The sequence below is a fragment of the Triticum aestivum genome, chromosome 7D (genome assembly GCF_018294505.1).
Source record: "Triticum aestivum cultivar Chinese Spring chromosome 7D, IWGSC CS RefSeq v2.1, whole genome shotgun sequence".
NCBI classification, from domain to species: domain Eukaryota; kingdom Viridiplantae; phylum Streptophyta; class Magnoliopsida; order Poales; family Poaceae; genus Triticum; species Triticum aestivum.
In genome coordinates this window covers 616,570,016-616,589,617 of record NC_057814.1, presented here as the reverse complement: position 1 = coordinate 616,589,617, position 19,602 = coordinate 616,570,016, and the positions used below count along the sequence as shown (strand labels likewise).

At 42.8% G+C, this 19,602-nt stretch overlaps 1 protein-coding gene across 1 annotated transcript; it reads left to right on the top strand.

Annotated features, from left to right (window-relative positions):
• Positions 1–16,702: 16,702 nt before the first annotated feature.
• On the top strand, positions 16,703–19,083 carry LOC123166264 (methyltransferase-like protein 22). The gene is made up of 10 exons (XM_044584040.1): positions 16,703–16,865; positions 17,009–17,089; positions 17,168–17,248; positions 17,319–17,395; positions 17,490–17,592; positions 17,741–17,791; positions 17,991–18,144; positions 18,246–18,390; positions 18,489–18,594; positions 18,688–19,083. The coding sequence occupies exons 1-10, from the start codon at positions 16,748–16,750 to the stop codon at positions 18,828–18,830; spliced, it is 1,059 nt and encodes a 352-aa protein (XP_044439975.1). The 5' UTR covers positions 16,703–16,747; the 3' UTR covers positions 18,831–19,083.
• Positions 19,084–19,602: the final 519 nt, after the last annotated feature.

Here is a 19,602-nt window from a genome sequence, read left to right as displayed (position 1 = left end):
ATGTTGAAACTTTTTGCATAATAAGATCTGATAAATTTTCTACAATGTGGTAGAATTTCATAATGTTTGGAATTAGGGAAGTATGATGAATCTTGCATTCTTTACAGACTGTACTGTTTTGGCAGATTGCTGTTATGTTTGCATTGTTTGCATATGTTTGCTTGTTTAATGATTCAATTTGAGGATAGGAGTATTAAATATGCAGAGGCATTTAGTATGCAATGTTGAATAATAATTTTAGTGATTTGTTACAGTAGAAAATGATAAGGTTTTTGCATTGGTTTATACTAACTTATCTCATGAGTTCTTGTTGAGTTTGGTGTGGTTGAAGCTTTCGAGATTTAGGAAACCGTGATATAAAAGGAATTAAGGAGACGCAAAAGTTCAAGCTTGGGGATGCCCAAGGCAACCCAAGATAATATTTCAAGAAGTCTCAAGCATCTAAGCTTGGGGATGCCCCGGTGGGCATCTCACCTTTCTTCTTCAACAATTATCGGTTAGTATCGGTTGAGCCTAAGTTTTTGCTTCTTCACATGATGAGTGCTATTCTTGAAATGTCATTTTATTTTGTTTTGCTTGCTGTTTGAATAGTATCCCAAGATCTGAAATTCTTAAATGAAAGAGAGTCTTCACATAGCTACATAATTATTTAACTACGCATTGATCTTCACTTATATCTTTTTGGAGTAGTTTGTCATTTACTCGTGTGCTTCACTTATATCCTATGAGTAAATGGTTGAATGATTTGAATGTCATAAATCTGAAATTATATATGTTTCATATGCTTATCCCATGGGGAGTAATGACTTCACATATAAGAAGTAGAGGTGGTAAATTTATTGAAGGTTAGCAAACATTGTATGGGTCACTTGAACAATTCATGAAAGAATATTGAAGGAAGAGAGATTTCACATATAAATATACTATCTTGGACATCTTTTGTAATTGTGAGCACTCATTAAAATATGACATGCTAAAAGGTTGATGTTGGATAAGGAAGACAACGTAATGGGTTATGTTTTCTTATATCCGAAATAAAGTATATTGTCATGGATCGCCCAACACATTGAGCTTGCCTTTACCCCTCATGCTAGCCAAATTCTTTGCACTAAGTAGAGATACTACTTGTGCTTCCAAACATCCCTTAAATCAGTATTACCATGAGAGTCCACCATACCTACCTATGGATTGAGTAAGATCCTTCAAGTAAGTTGTCATCGGTGCATGCAATAAAAATTGCTCTCTAAATATGTATGATCTTTTAGTATGGAGAAAATAAGCTTTATACGATCTTGTGATATGGAAGCAATAAAAGCGACGGACTGCATAATAAAGGTCCCTATCACAAGTGGCAATATAAAGTGACGTTCCCTCGCATTAAGATTTTGTGCATCCAACTATAAAAGCGCATGGCAACCTCTGCTTCCCTCTGCGAAGGGCCTATCTTTTATTCTTGTCTTTTACCTTATGCAAGAGTCATGGTGATCTTCACCTTTCCTTTTTACATTTTATCCTTTGGCAAGCACATTGTGTTGGAAAGATTCTGATATATATATCCAATTGGATGTAAGGCATCATGAGCTATTATTGTTGACATTACCCTTGAGGTAAAAGGTTGGGAGGCGAATCTATAAGCCCCTATCTTTCTCTGTGTCTGATTAAAACTTTGAACCCATAAATATCGCGCGAGTGTTAGCAATTGTGAAAGACTAAATGATACTTGAGTATGTGGAGTTTGCTAAACCAAAGCTCTGACATAGACTCTTCCTAAAAATAAGATGAATTGTAATTGTTTGATGACTAATAACACGGTTTGTTAGTTTTCAAGAAGGTTTATGATCTATACTTTAACATGTGAATAGCTTGTTACTTGATCATGAGAAGCTTTATGAGTTGATCTATTGTTATGACATATGATGATGCTAGAAAAGGTGATTGAAATTATCATTGATCAAACTTGTGCAACTGCTAGCATTCACACTTCATAAATTATTTATTTTATCATTTACTACTCGAGGACGAGCAGGAATTAAGCTTGGGGATGCTGATACGTCTCCAACGTATCTATAATTTACGAAGTATTCATGCTATTATATTATCCATCTTGGATGTTTAATGGGCCTTACTATGCACTTTTATATTATTTTTGGGACTAACCTATTAACCCAGAGCCCAGTGCCAGTTTTTGTTTTTTCCCTTGTTTCAGTGTTTCGCAGAAAAGGAATATCAAACGGAGTCCAAACGGAATGAAACCTTCGGGAGCGTGATTTTTGGAACGAACATGATCTAGGAGACTTGGAGTTGAAGTCGGGGAAGCTTCGAGGTGGCCACAAGGCAGGGAGGCGCGCCTGCCCCTTGGGCGCGCCCCCACCCTCGTGGGCTCCTCGTGTCTCCCCTTACCGACTTCTTTCGCCTATATATATCCATATACCCAAAAACATCGAGGAGCAGAATAGATCGGGAGTTCCGCCGCTGCAAGCCTCTGTAGCCACCAAAAACCAATCGGGACCCTATTTTGCTTATTTGTGGTGACAATGGGATATCACGTGATCCACTTGATGTATGTTTTGGTGATCAACTTGCGAGTTCCGTGACCTCGTGAACTTATGCATAGGGGTTGGCACACGTTTTTGTCTTGACTCTCCGGTAGAAACTTTGGGGCACTCTTTGAAGTACTTTGTGTTGGTTTGAATAGATGAATCTGAGATTGTGTGATGCATACGTATAATCATACCCACGGATACTTGAGGTGACATTGGAGTATCTAGGTGACATTAGGGTTTTGATTGATTTGTGTCTTAAGGTGTTATTCTAGTATGAACTCTATGATAGATCGAACGGAAAGAATAGCTTCATGTTATTTTACTATGGACTCTTGAATAGATTGATCAGAAAGGATAACTTTGAGGTGGTTTCGTACCCTACCATAATCTCTTCGTTTGTTCTCCGCTATTAGTGTCTTTGGAGTGACTCTTTTTTGCATGTTGAGGGATAGTTATATGATCCAAGTATGTTATTATTGTTGAGAGAACTTTCACTAGTGAAAGTATGAACCCTAGGCCTTGTTTCAATGCATTGCAATACCGTTTACGCTCACTTTTATCATTAGTTACCTTGCTGTTTTTATATTTTCAGATTACAAAAACCTATGTCTACCATCCATATTGCACTTGTATCACCATCTCTTCGCCGAACTAGTGCACCTATACAATTTACCATTGTATTGGGTGTGTTGGGGACATAAGAGACTCTTTGTTATTTGGTTGCAGGGTTGTTTGAGAGAGACCATCTTCAACCTACGCCTCCCATGGATTGATAAACCTTAGGTCATCCACTTGAGGGAAATTTGCTACTGTCCTACAAACCTCTGCACTTGGAGGCCCAACAACATCTACAAGAAGAAGGTTGCGTAGTAGACATCACTTCACTCAATGGTCTTGGTGGGCTGCACTGCTGGAGGTGATGCAATTGATGATGTCAGGTGGAGTGAATGCTAGCAACAAGAGGAAAAGAAATAAAAGTACCAATTGTAGCAGCACAAAGTATTAGTTAATTTGTGGAAAATAAATACGAAAAATAAGAAAAAAAATTCTCCATTTAGTAGATTTTTAACTGCCTGTGTTGCACCAAATTATCAATAGGACCACAATGATATTATTGTTGGAAATATGCCCTAGAGGCAATAATAAAATGGTTATTATTGTATTTCCTTGTTCATGATAATTGTCTATTGTTCATGCTATAATTGTATTAACTGGAAACCGTAATACATGTGTGAATACATAGACCACAACATGTCCCTAGTAAGCCTCTAGTTGACTAGCTCGTTGATCAATAGATGGTTATGGTTTCCTGACCATGGACATTGGATGTCATTGATAACGGGATCACATCATTAGGAGAATGATGTGATGGACAAGACCCAAACCTAAGCATAGCACAAGATCGTGTAGTTCGTTTGCTAAGACCTTTTCTAATGTCAAGTATCATTTCCTTAGACCATGAGATTGTGCAACTCCCGGATACCGTAGGAATGCTTTGGGTGTACCAAACGTCACAACGTAACTGGGTGGCTATAAAGGTACACTACAGGTATCTTCGAAAGTGTCTGTTGGGTTGGCACGAATCGAGACTGGGATTTGTCACTCCGTATGACGGAGAGGTATCTCTGGGCCCACTCGGTAATGCATCATCATAATGAGCTCAATGTGACTAATGAGTTAGCCACGGGATCATGCGTTACAGAACGAGTAAAGTGACTTGCCGGTAACGAGATTGAACGAGGTATTGGGATACCGACGATCGAATCTCGGGCAAGTAACATACCGATAGACAAAGGGAATTGCATACGGGATTGGTTGAATCCCCAACATCATGGTTCATCCGATGAGATCATCGTGGAACATGTGGGAGCCAATATGGGTATCCAGATCCCGCTATTGGTTATTGGCCGGAGAGGTGTCTCGGTCATGTCTGCATGGTTCCCGAACCCGTAGGGTCTACACACTTAAGGTTTGGTGACGCTAGAGTTGTTATGGGAAATAGTATGTGATTACCGAAGGTTGTTCGGAGTCCCGGATGAGATCCCGGATGTCACGAGGAGTTCCGGAATGGTCCGGAGACGGAGATTTATATATGGGAAGTCCTTATTCGGTCGCCGGAAGTGTTCGGGGGTATATCGGTATTGTACCGGGACCACCGAAAGGGTTCTGGGGGTCCACCGGGAGGGTCCACCTGCCCCGGAGGGCCCTATGGGCCGAATATAGAGGGGAACCAGCCCCTAGGTGGGCTGGGCGCCAAACCCCCCTAGGGCCCATGCGCCTAGGGTTGGGGGGGGGGAACCCTAAAGGGGGCGCCCCCTTGGCTTGGGGGGCAAGCCTCCCCCCCCTTGGCCGCCGCCCCCCCTCTAGATCCATCTGGAGGGGGCCGGCCCCCCTCTCCCTTGCCCCTATAAATAGAGGGGGGGGGGTGGGAGGGCAGCCGTACCTCTTCCCTGGCGCAGCCCTCCCTCCTCATACACCTCCTCCTTCTCCTCCATAGTGCTTAGCGAAGCTCTGCCGGAGAACCACGAGCTCCATTGCCACCATGCCGTCGTGCTGCTGGAGTTCTCCCTCAACTTCTCCTCTCCCCTTGCTGGATCAAGAAGGAGGAGACGTCCCCGGGCTGTACGTGTGTTGAACGCGGAGGCGCCGTACGTTCGGCGCTAGATCGGATCTTCCGCGATTTGAATCGCCGCGAGTACGACTCCATCAACCGCGTTCTTGTAACGCTTCCGCTTAGCGATCTTCAAGGGTATGAAGATGCACTCCCTCTCTCTCGTTTCTAGCATCTCCTAGATTGGTCTTGGTGACATGTAGGAAAATTTTGAATTATTGCTACGTTCCCCAACAGTGGCATCATGAGCTAGGTCTATGCGTAGATTCTATGCACGAGTAGAACACAAAGTAGTTGTGGGCGATGATTTGTTCAATTTGCTTACCGTTACTAGTCTTATCTTGATTCGGCGGCATTGTGGGATGAAGCGGCCCGGACCGACCTTACACGTACTCTTACGTGAGACAAGTTCCACCGACTGACATGCACTTGATGCATAAGGTGGCTAGCGGGTGTCTATCTCTCTCACTTTAGTTGGATCAGATTCGATGAAAAGGGTCCTTATGAAGGGTAAATAGCAATTGGCATATCACCGTTGTGGCTTTTGCGTAGGTAAGAAACATTCTTGCTAGGAACCCATAGCAGCCACGTAAAACATGCAACAACAATTAGAGGACGTCTAACTTGTTTTTGCAGGGTATGCTATGTGATGTGATATGGCCAAAAGGATGTGATGAATGATATATGTGATGTATGAGATTGATCATGTTCTTGTAATAGGAATCACGACTTGCATGTCGATGAGTATGACAACCGGCAGGAGCCATAGGAGTTGTCTTAATTTATTGTATGACCTGTGTGTCAATGAAAACGCCATTTAATTAATTTACTTTATTGCTAACCGTTAGCCATAGTAGTAGAAGTAATAGTTGGCGAGACAACTTTATGAAGATCATGATGATGGAGATCATGGTGTCATGCCGGTGACGAAGGTGATCATGCCGCGCCTCGAAGATGGAGATCAAAAGGCGCAAGATGATATTGGCCATATCATGTCACTTTATGATTTGCATGTGATGTTTGTCATGTTTACATCTTATTTGCCTAGAACTACGGTAGCATAAATAAGATGATCCCTCACTAAAATTTCAAGAGATGTGTTCGCCCTAACTGTGCACCGTTGCGAAGGTTCGTTGTTTCGAAGCACCACGTGATGATCGGGTGTGATAGATTCTAACGTTCGCATACAACGGGTGTAAGCCAGATTTACACATGCGAAACACTTAGGTTGACTTGACGAGCCTAGCATGTACAGACATGGCCTCGGAACACAAGAGACCGAAAGGTCGAACATGAGTCGTATAGTAGATACGATCAACATGGAGATGTTCACCGATGATGACTAGTCCGTCTCACGTGATGATCGGACACGGCCTAGTTGACTCGGATCATGTATCACTTAGATGACTAGAGGGATGTCTATCTGAGTGGGAGTTCATTAAATAATTTGATTAGATGAACTTAATTATCATGAACATAGTCAAAATGTCTTTGCAAATTATGTCGTAGCTTACGCTTTAGTTCTACTATTTAAGATATGTTCCTAGAGAAAATTTAGTTGAAAGTTGATAGTAGCAATTATGCGGACTGGGTCCGTAAACTGAGGATTGTCCTCATTGCTGCACAGAAGGCTTATGTCCCTAATGCACCGCTCGGTGTGCTTAACCTCGAGCGTCGTTTGTAGATGTTGCGAACATCTGACATACACGTTTTGATGACTACGTGATAGTTCAGTGCGTAATGCTAAAACGGTATAGAATTGAAGCACCGAAGACGTTTTGAAACGTCGCGGAACATATGAGATGTTTCAAGGGCTGAAATTCGGATTTCAGGCTTGTGCCCACGTCAAGAGGTGTGAGACCTCCGACAAGTTTCTTAAGCCTACAAACTAAGGGAGAAAAGCTCAATCGTTGAGCATGTGCTCAGATTGTCTGAGTACTACAATCGCTTGAATCGAGTGGGATTTGTCTTCCAGATGAGATAGTGATGGTTCTCCAAAGTCACTGCCACCAAGCTACTAGAGCTTCGTGATGAACTATTACATAGCAGGAATAGATATGATGATCCTTGAGCTATTCGCGATGTTTGACACCGCGAAAGTAGAAATCAAGTAGGAGCACCAATTGTTGATGGTTAGTAAAACCACTAGTTTCAAGAAGGGCAAGGGCAAGAAGGGATACTTCATGAAATGGCAAATCAGTTGCTGCTCTAGTGAAGAAACCCAAGGTAGAACCCAAACCCGAGACTAAGTGCTTCTGTAATAAGGGAACGGTCACTGAAGCAGAACTACCCTAGATACTTGGTAGATGAGAAGGCTGGTAAGGTCGACAGAAGTATATTGGATATACATTATATTAATGTGTACTTTACTAGTACTCCTAGTACCACCAGGGTATTAGATACCGGTTCGGTTGCTAAGTGTTGGTAACTCGAAATAAAAAGCTACGGAATAAATGGAGACTAACTAAAGGTGAGATGACGATATGTGTTGGAAGTGTTTCCAAGGTTGATGTGATCAAACATCGCACACTCTCTCTATCATCGGGATTGGTGTTAAACCTAAATAATTGTTATTTGGTGTTTGCGTTGAGCATAGACATGATTGGATTATGTTTATCGCAATACGGTTATTCATTTAAGGAGAATAATGGTTACTCTGTTTATTTGAATAATACCTTCAATAGTCTTGCACCTAAAATGAATGGTTTATTGAATCTCGATCGTAGTGATACACATGATCATGCCAAAAGATATAAGATAGTAATGATAGTACCACATACTTGTGGCACTGCCATTTGAGTCATATTGGTATAAAACACATGAAGAAGTTCCATGTAGATGGATCTTTGGACTCACTCGTTTTTGAAAAGATTGAGACATGCGAACCATGTCTATTGGTATATATGCATGAAGAAACTCCATGCAGATGGATCATTTGGACTCACTTGATTTTGAATCACTTGAGACATGCAAATCATACCACATGGGCAAGATGACTGAAAGGCCTCGTTTTCAGTGAGATGGAACAAATGAGCAACTTGTTGGAAGTAATACATTTGATGTGTGCAATCCAATGAGTGCTGAGGCACGCAGTGAATATCATTATGCTCTTACTTCACAGATGATTTGAGTAGATTCTAAGTATATTTACTTGATGAAATACAAGTCTGAAGTAATTTCAGAGTGAAGTAGAAGATCTTCGTGACAAGAGGATAAGATGTCTATGATATGATCATAGAGATGAATATCTGAGTTACGAGTTTGGTACACAATTAAGACATTGTGGAAATTGTTTCACAACTAATACCGCCTGGAACACCATAGTGTGATGGTGTGTCCGAACATCATAAATGCACCCTATTGGATATGGTGCATACCATGATGTCTCTTATCGAATTACACTACCGTTTATGGGTTAGGCATTAGAGACAACCGCATTCACTTTAAATAGGGCACCACACAATTCCGTTGAGACGACACCATATGAACTATGGTTTAGAGAAACCTAAGCTGTCGTTTCTTAAAAGTTTGGTGCTGCGACGCTTATGTGAAAAAGTTTCAGGCTGATAAGCTCGAACCCAAAGCGGATAAATGCATCTTCATAGAATACCCAAAACAGTTGGGTATACCTCCTATTTCAGATCTGGAAGCAAAAGTGATTGTTTCTAGAAACGGGTCCTTTCTCGAGGAAAAGTTTCTCTCGAAAGAATTGAGTGGGAGGATGGTGGAGACTTGATGAGGTTATTGAACCGTCACTTCAACTACTGTGTAGCAGTGCACAAGAAGTTGTTCCTGTGGCACCTACACCAATTGAAGTGGAAGCTTATGATAGTGATCATGAAACTTCGGATCAATTCACTACCAAACCTCGTAGGACGACAAGGATGCGTACTACTTCAGAGTGGTACGTAATCCTGTCTTGGAAGACATGTTGCTAGACAACAATGAACCTACGAGCTATGGAGAAGCGATGGTGGGCCCAGATTCCGACGAATGGCTCGAGGCCATAAAATCCGAGAGAGGATCCATGTATAAAAACAAAGTATAGACTTTGGAAGAACTACTTGATGGTCGTAAGGCTGTTGGGTGCAGATGGATTTTAAAAGGAAGACAGACAATGATGGTAAGTGTCACCATTAAGAAAGCTCGACTTGTCGTTAAGATGTTTTTCGACAAGTTCAAGGAGTTGACTGCGATGAGACTTTCTCACTCGTAGCGATGCTAAGAGTCTGTTGGAATTATATTAGCAGTTACTGCATTATTTATGAAATCTTGCAGATAGGATGTCAAAACCATTGTTTCCTCGACGATTTTCTTGAGGAAAGGTTGTATGTGATACAACCAGAAGGTTTTGTCAATCCTCAAAGATGTTAACAAGTATGCAAAGCTCCAGCAATCCTTCTAAGGACTGGAGTAAGCATCTCGGAGTTGGAATGTACGCTTTGATGAGATGATCAAAGATTTTGGGTTTTTACAAAGTTTATGAGAAACTTGTATTTTCCAAAGAAGTGAGTGGGAGCACTATAGAATTTTTGATGAGTATATGTTGTTAACATATTGTTGATCAGAAATGATGTAGAATTTCTGGAAAGCATACAGGGTTATTTGAAAAGTGTTTTTCAATGTAAAACCTGGATTAAGCTACTTGAACATTGAGCATCAAGATCTATAAGGATAGATCAAAAACGCTCAATAGTACTTTCAAATGAATACATACCGTGACAAGATTTTGAAGGAGTTCAAAATAGATCAGCAAAGAAGGGGTTCTTGGCTGTGTTACAAGGTGTGAGTATTGAGTAAAACTCAAGACCTGACCACGGCAGAAGAGAGAGAAAGGACGAAGGTCGTCCCCTATGCTTTAGACGTAGGCTCTACAATATGCTATGCTGTGTACCGCACCTGAAGTGTGCCTTGCCATGAGTTAGTCAAGGGGTACAATAGTGATCCAGGAATGGATCACATGACAGCGGTCGAACTTATCCTTAGTAACTAGTGGACTAAGGAATTTTCTCGATTATGGAGGTGGTAAAAGAGTTCGTCGTAAAGGGTTACGACGATGCAAACTTTGACACTAATCCGGATGACTCTGAGTAGTAAACCGGATTCGTATAGTAGAGCAGTTATTTGGAACAGCTCCAAGTAGCGCGTGGTAGCTGCATCTACAAGATGACATAGAGATTTGTAAAGCACACACGGATCTGAATGTTGCAGACTCGTTGACTAAAACCTCTCTCGTAAGCATAACATGATCAAACCCTAGAACTCATTGAGTGTTAATCACATGGTGATGTGAACTAGATTATTGACTCTAGTAAACTCTTGGGTATTAGTCACATGGCGATGTGAACTTTGAGTGTTAATCACATGGTGATGTGAACTAGATTATTGACTCTAGTGCAAGTGGGAGACTGTTGGAAATATGCCCTAGAGGCAATAATAAAATGGTTATTATTGTATTTCCTTGTTCATGATAATTGTCTATTGTTCATGCTATAATTGTATTAACTGGAAACCGTAATACATGTGTGAATACATAGACCACAACATGTCCCTAGTAAGCCTCTAGTTGACTAGCTCGTTCATCAATATATGGTTATGGTTTCCTGGCCATAGACATTGGATGTCATTGATAACGGGATCACATCATTAGGAGAATGATGTGATGGACAAGACCCAAACCTAAGCATAGCACAAGATCGTGTAGTTCGTTTGCTAAGAGCTTTTCTAATGTCAAGTATCATTTCCTTAGCCCATGAGATTGTGCAACTCCCGGATACCGTAGGAATGCTTTGGGTGTACCAAACGTCACAACGTAACTGGGTGGCTATAAAGGTACACTATAGGTATCTCCGAAAGTGTCTGTTGGGTTGGCACGAATCGAGACTGGGATTTGTCACTCCGTATGACGGAGAGGTATCTCTGGGCCCACTCGGTAATGCATCATCGTAATGAGCTCAATGTGACTAATGAGTTACCCACGGGATCATGCGTTACAGAACGAGTAAAGTGACTTGCCGGTAACGAGATTGAACGAGGTATTGGGATACCGACGATCGAATCTCGGGCAAGTAACATACCGATAGACAAAGGGAATTGTATACGGGATTGATTGAATCCCCGACATCGTGGTTCATCCGATGAGATCATCGTGGAACATGTGGGAGCCAATATGGGTATCCATATCCCGCTATTGGTTATTGGCCGGAGAGGTGTCTCGGTCATGTCTGCATGGTTCCCGAACCCGTAGGGTCTACACACTTAAGGTTCGGTGATGCTAGAGTTGTTATGGGAAATAGTATGTGGTTACCGAAGGTTGTTCGGAGTCCCGGATGAGATCCCGGACGTCACGAGGAGTTCCGGAATGGTCCGGAGACGAAGATTTATATATGGGAAGTCCTTATTCGGTCGCCAGAAGTGTTTGGGGGTATATCGGTATTGTACTGGGACCACCGAAAGGGTTTCGCGGGTCCACCGGGAGGGTCCACCTGCCCCGGAGGGCCCTATGGGCCGAATATAGAGGGGAACCAGCCCCTAGGTGGGCTGGGCGCCAAACCCCCCTAGGGCCCATGCGCCTAGGGTTGGGGGGGAAACCCTAAAGGGGGCGCCCCCCTTGGCTTGGGGGGCAAGCCTCCCCCCCTTGGCCGCCGCCCCCCCTCTAGATCCATCTGGAGGGGGCCGGCCCCCCTCTTCCTTGCCCCTATAAATAGAGGGGGGGTGGGAGGGCAGCCGTACCTCTTCCCTGGCACAACCCTCCCTCCTCATACACCTCCTCCTTCTCCTCCATAGTGCTTAGCGAAGCTCTGCCGGAGAACCACGAGCTCCATTGCCACCATGTCGTCGTGCTGCTGGAGTTCTCCCTCAACTTATCCTCTCCCCTTGCTGGATCAAGAAGGAGGAGACGTCCCCGGGCTGTACGTGTGTTGAACGCGGAGGCGCCGTCCGTTCGGCGCTAGATCGGATCTTCCGCGATTTGAATCGCCGCGAGTACGACTCCATCAACCGCGTTCTTGTAACGCTTCCGCTTAGCGATCTTCAAGGATATGAAGATGCACTCCCTCTCTCTCGTTGCTAGCATCTCCTAGATTGGTCTGGGTGACACGTAGGAAAATTTTGAATTATTGCTACGTTCCCCAACAATTATCTTATCTATCGGAGTATCGTGCCCACGAATGACAATCAACTTTGAAGCACTAGTAACATTACAACATCACCTTTTGAAGAACCTAAAAATTGATTTATGATAAACCAATATGCATCGAGACAAATTAATATGCCACACTCCATCTACAGATGATGCCTACACTGGATTCCCTAACTGTGTTAGCGCTATCGCGCAAGAACTTTAACCCAACATATTTCCTAGCGGCGCAACTTCAGGCCCAGTGATTGCCAAATTAAATATAATTATTTATACTAAAATTATTATTTTTAATACTCATAAAAAATATAACTAATATATGCTAAATCCCATAGGATGTTAAAATGCTATATTTTTCATTTCTCAATAAGTTACACATTAAAAAGTAAATAATGTTGATTGTGAGAAAGCACATATTTTCGCTGATTGTGAGATAACACTTGCATTCTTCTATATATTTATATGTGTATATTTAGATATCTTGGTAGGAATTCCTGGAGTGTATGGTCTATGGAATATCTTGGTAATTGTATATTAAAGTTTATGATTATGTATACTGAAAGGGCATTTCTCTTCTAAGTGATTTTGGTGTAGATGACAATGATGAGTGTTATTTTTACGCTCATCCAACTTTAGTTTAAACCGAGATATTTCATAAAAACCGAGATATTCTCTCCGATATTGCTACTCATGACTAATGAATGCAAAGATTCCAAATATCCGATCTTTATTTTGTTTCTACGGGATATGGGCTATTTATGGAGAAATCAAGACAATCATGGAAATGAGTAAAGTGGAGATAGAGGAGATCAAGTGGAAGGCACAGTAGAGGAACCAAAGTAAAAGGCGGTGTTCCATATGAACATCACCGTTTGTGTGGATGGTCATATGGACTGCCAACCACACCGCATGATCCACCTGAACGACCTTTATAAAAGGCCCAACGTCAGAAGAGCCATGCACGAAGCCACACATCTCCATCTTAGCAACAGTCATCTCCATCAACCCTAGTCGGCGTCATCTCCCATCTACATCTCCATAGCCACCACCATCACCACCACCGTAGTGCTCAGCCATCTAGCCATACTTCTAATTGTGAATCACATCCGGCAACTACTGTAAGACATATTATCAATCAATCAATCTTCATGATGTGTTCTTCCACGGTTTCTTCGTGTGATCCGATCTTCATTGTGAGTAGTTCGGTAACGTCATGGGTTGAGGCATAACCCGACAACCCGATGTATTTGTTCGAGGGATCGATGGAAGTACTTTGAATTAACGTCACATATGTGTAACATAAAATTGCATTGTAGTTGTCTCTTGTCTCGTTCGCATTTTTCATCCCTGCAGGTACCCAGGATCATGAGAATAAGCCATGAAGAGGCTAAGGGCTAGGAGGCTGATGACCCACAAGTATAGGGGATCAATCATAGTCCTTTCGATAAGTAAGAGTGTCCAACCCAAAGAAGAGCAGAAGGAATTGATAAGCAATTTTTGGTAAGGTATTATTTGCAAGTGTTGTAAGATAGTAATAGCAGATAGTTTGATAGCAAGGTAATAGGTAGTAAGTAACAAGTGACAATGGTACCAAGGTGCAGCAAGTGGCCCAATCCTTAATATTGATAAGGACAAGCCGGAAGTATTTCTTATAGTGATCAAACGTTCTCGAGGACACCAAGGGAATTCATCTAGTTACTTTCATCTTGTTTCATTGACACGCGTTCATTGCTTTGATAAATTGTCATGTGGGTGGACCGGTGCTAAGGTGGTGTTCTTGCTTGAACAACAACCTAGTTATGATTACCCCCTCTCGCAAGCATCCGTAAATACAAGACAAGAACTAAGATAAAACTAACCATAGCATTAAACAAAAGGATCCAAATTAGTTAGCCCCTTACGGAAATAGATCATAAACTAGGGTTTAGCCTTCTGCCACTCTCGCAACCCATCATCTACTTACCATCCCACCATGCTTTCCCCTAGGCCCAAATATGCTGAAGTGTCATGTAGTCGACGTTGACACGACACCACTAGAGGAAGAACAACATAACACATCATCAAAACATTGAACGGATACCAACTTCACTTGATAACTCATAATAAGACTTCTTCCATGTCCTCAAGAACAAACGGAACTACTCACGAATCATATTCATGTTCACGACCAGAGGAGATAAATATGTAATTAACAATGTGAACTTATAATATTCCACCAAGTAAACCAACTAGCATCAACTACAAGATATAATCAACACTACTAGCACACCTAGGTACCAATCTGAGGTTTAACACAAAGATTGAACACATGAGATGAACTATGGTTTGGAGATGAGATTGTGTTGGTGAAGATGTTGATGGAGATGAGTCCTCCCATGATGAGAGGAGCGTTGCTGATGTCGATGGCTTCGATTTCCCCCTCCCAAAGGGAAGTATCCCCGATGGAACGCTCCACCCGAGAGTAAAAGTGCTCCTGCCCAAGTTCTGCCTCGAGACGGCGACACTTTGTCCCGAAAGTCTTCTTCTTCTTTTTCCAGGGCAAATGACTTTATATAGCAGAAGATGGGCGTCGGTGGACCTTTGTGGGGCCCACAAGGCACCTGGGTGTGCCCTGGGGGGTAGGGCGCACCCCCTGCTTTGTGGGCCCACCGAGGCTCCATGTGGTACTTCTTTCTTCTAGTATTTTAATATATTTTAAAATAATTCTTCGTAAATTTCCAGGTCATTTGGAGCTCCGGAGAATAGATATCTCTGTTGTAGCTTTTTTAGGCTCCGAATTCCAGCTGCTGGCAATCTCCATCTTTCGGTGTATCTTGCATTTTAAGAGAGAAAGGGCATTAGAATTGCATCATAAAGTGAAATATAGCTCAAAAATATTATAAATAACAGTAAGAAAATATGGTGTCAAAATGGACGTATCAACTCCCTCAAGCAAAAGCCGAACTCAATAAACATGACCACAAGTTTAGAGAGATGCGTTGATAAAAGAAAACATGGAACATGAAAGCATCATAAAACAGTAATTATTCATCATAAAACATCTCATGGTCAAGTAATAATCTACCCACAAGCCAAAGTATAAACAATAAACCCTTTTGGAAACCAACAAAAAAGCAACCAAAAAAAGCCCATTTTTATTAATTGTTCTTTCTGCTTTTCTTTTCTGTTTTCATATTTATTTTTTCTCCTTTTTAATGTGTCACCATTTTTCAAACTCGCGAACATTTTTTTGATTACACGAACACATTCAAATTCACAGTTTTTCATTTGTGAACATTTTTTTCATTTCCGGAATTTTTTTAGTTCATGAATATTTTTAAAATTCATAAAATATTTGTAATTTAAAAATATTTTCCAAATGAGTGAGCATTTTCTGAATTCATGGAAATTTTCTTAAATACATGAACATTTTTTAGATTAGAATAAAATCGACTGATATAAAACCCAGCGCTCGGTGCTAGCACTCATTCCCGTTGCGTAATGTATATTTGGCTGGCCCATTAATCACGTTAGTGAGCGACAAAAAGAGCCCAAGCATACCCATGAAGGAAGAGCAGCCCATACAAAACCCAGCTCCTCTTCGCTGCCAGTCTTGACAGAATATCTTCTCTTGAGAGACGGGGGTGATGGGAGCCGGAGGCGGGAGCAAATAATTAAGTGGTACCAGGGGCGAACCCAGCGGGCACTGTGGGTGTGCTGGGAGCGCGCCATTTGGTGCGCCCAACCTGTTTTCTTTGGTCCAGTGATTAACAGCAGGCCCCATCCTCCTACTCATCACCGACTCCGCATACAAACAAAATAAGTATTGTGTTTGCATGTTAATGCCAAAATTTTGCACCACTTTAATGTACACCATAACTTCTAGCACCAAAGTGAACGATTTGCGCCAAATTGTAGCACCACCAATGTAATTGACTTAGCAAGATTACAAACCAATCTATGATTGGATGGTTAGAGGGACGGTGGTATCCCCAGCCCACCAGGGTTCAAATCCTGGTGCTCGCATTATTTCTGAATTTATTTCAGGATTTCCGGCGATGCGCTTTCAGTGGGAGGAGATGTTCCCGTCGACGACGAGGTGCCTACAGTGACTTCGTATAAATCTCAAGATGATATGCCGGCTCAGTCTCTCGAAGATGCTCATAAGGGTAGAATGTGCGTGTGTGCGTTCATAGGGGTGAGTGTATGCACGTATGTATGAGCGCTTGTGTCTGTACTGTGTTAAAAAAAGGCAAGATTGGGCATCTTTGTGGTGTTATAGGGGTAAGCCCAGCACGCACCACTTGGATGGGCTTGGAGGGCACGGTTGCAGCAAAAAGATGCCCAATGCGCAAGCCGAAGCCCGGGACGGAAGGTCAGCCCATACACCGCGCGGCCCAATATGACACCACAAAGCTATCTCCAGACTCCAGACTCCAGAGCCCAGAGGAAGCCAGAGGCGTCTTCTCTGCGGCCATGGAAGCCGGAGGAGGCTTGGAGGCGGAGCAGGTGATGAGCGAGGTGCACCTGGGATGCCCGCCCCGCTTCCCGGGCCTCTACCTCTCCCGCTTCACCTTCTCCTCCCGTCCGCTAGGTAAAGAACAGCCCGAACTCGCTCGCCACCTCCTCTGTTCTCAGGCGCATTTCATCATACACCTTCACCGCGTCGCTTCTTGGCTCACATCCAAACGAGGTCGTCGGTTTGGCTTGCGCTGACGTGTCAACAATGTTTTATAGAGCCACCCGGAGGCGACGACGGCGAGCGTAGCAGCGGGCGCGAGCTGGTCACATCAACGAGCAGTTCCTGCGAGCGAGCGAGTGAGTTTTGCATTGCTTGTAGCTGGTGGATGGTGAATTGCTTGCTGTGCTGACTTGTTTCTTGGCTTGGTCGAGAAGGTGGCTCGCCTGACGCCGTCGCTGTCGCCGTGGACGACGACGGGGATCTCGTTCTCGACCGGAGAAGAAGGATTGGAGACAGTAAGGCGCGCTTGTTGCTGCATCTGTCCTTGTCGGTGAGTTGCAAAATCTGATCTTCCTTGGCATGCAGGAAGAAGAAGAAGCGAGGATCTCGTGCTCACCGTGCAGCACGGCGTCACCTCGTCGCTGCGGAGCGTCGGGCTTCAGGTTGGAGAGTTTTTAGTGCCGGATTCCCTAGTGTCTTCTCGTCTTTCCTTTCGTCTGTGATCCATAGTTTGTTTCTGCTGTTGTTGCTTTACAGGTTTGGAAGGCGGCGATGCTGCTAACCGACTTTGTGTTGCACAAGAGCTTCACGTCGTCTGAATTCGACGGTGTTACTGCCATGGAGATCGGTGCTGGGACAGGTGATGGCTCGATCTGAAATTTGGTTGATACACAGAATCCTTCCACCTTTGCTTTATATTCGAGTTTTATTACCACTCTGTACAAGGTTGCTGTACGGCTTGTTCCTGAACACCAACGATATTCATGTAATTGCACAATGTTTGCCAGGTTTGGTAGGGTTGGCGCACGCTCGAGTTGCTAGAAGAATTTTCATTACAGGTAATTAGGTCTCCTTACAGTTTGGCAGTAGAATCCAGCAGGTATGGCTGGATCTGAAAGTCTGAATGTTGGATATTGGCAATTCGACATGATACTTAAATGCACCCTGAGAAAGTAATACATGGAGCAACCAAAGTTTCTTATGCCATGTTGCTATGTTTAGTCCTTACGTATTTTATTCACCAATGGGAATGAACAGATAGAGGCACTGATATCCTCGATAATTGCTTGGCTAATGTCCGTCTCAACTCTAGCATGCTAAAGTTTGATGAAGCAAAAGTCCTTGTACGGGAACTGGACTGGAAATTGTCGTGGCCTCCGCCCGTGGGTACACGTGATGCATCTGATCCAAGGTTTTTTTCTGCGCCAATTGCAGCCTGATTGTTCAATTGTTTACCATGGACTTCTGAGTTTTTTTTGGCACCGAGCTTAACCTATATGTTCTTCAATGCAGTTCGATATACTTATGGTCTGCAAGTGAAATCAAGGAGGCTGAGCAAGCCACACTGCTATTTGCTGCAGATGTTATTTACAGTGACGATCTCACTGATTTGTTCTTCGACACAGTGAGGCAGCTTATGTCATCTGGTGCCAAGAAGGTATCATTGTATTCACTGACAACATTTATCTGATCAAAGAAATCCAGCTAACTAAGATGCTTGAGAGAAAGATTCAGATTCTCCTTTGCATCTGTTAGGTGATGTACTTGACCCTGGAGAAGAGGTACAACTTCAGCCTGGACGAACTAGGCGTCGTGGCCAATGGTTACAAGCATTTCCGAAGCTTCTTCACGGTTCTAGATGGTAACATCCTTGCTAGATACTCTGACAAGCCGGCAAAATAATTGCTCCATCAGGCTATCTCAACTAACCTCCGGTCAATCCCATTGTCTCCAGGATGTGGAGGCCAGGACAATGCTACACTGAAACCAGGCCTCGTGGGGGAGCAGATAGACCTTGCGATGGTTCCTCAGTACATCAGGGAATATGACAGAGGCAAGGATCTGGAGATGTGGAAGCTCATGTATTGGCCAGACTAAAAATAGCATTGTCAGTTTACAAATTTTAGAGGAGTTCAGACTGTTTATGTTCATGCTGTCTGCAAATTATGTGTTCCCCCTAGGATACACATCTTCATGTGGCCGCTGGATAATAACCAGCTTATGACCAAAGTCAAGTTATAGAAAAGAAACCTTGCAAGGTCTGAAGATTGTCTGCTTTGCTCTGATCATGAATCTATCCAGCATCTTTTCTTCGGCTGTGTCTAATGAGCTTTGGTTAGACATTGCTAGATATTTTGTGTTTCTATTGACAATTCGTTTGAATCAAGCGCTAGATTTTGGATTGCCAACAAGAAACACCTCTTGCTTGAGTTACAAGTGATGTGGTGGTGTATTTGTAAGTATAGAAGATTTTCTTATAATGCTTCCTGGATTGACATCAAACTGGTTTGGTGGAGAATCCTGAAAACTGTCAAAAATTACAGTTGGATCAAAAAAGTATCTGCTTAATGACCGAGGTCCTGTAAAATTGCCTACGGCGACATCAAAGAGAAAACTACATCATGCTCCATTGAAAAGAAACATTACAGTATATTATCAGATTCAAAGAAAACAACGTCTTTCGGGTATCCAATAAAAATACATGTAAATCAAAATTCTAAATTCTGAATTTATCTTTGCATGAATTGATAGTTTTTACTCCATGATTGTAGGGAGTACACTGGCATAAATAAATCCGAAGCGTAACAGACAGATAGCTCCAGGAATGAATCTGTTAGCCAGGTAGGGATGTCCCATCAGTTTGGATCGA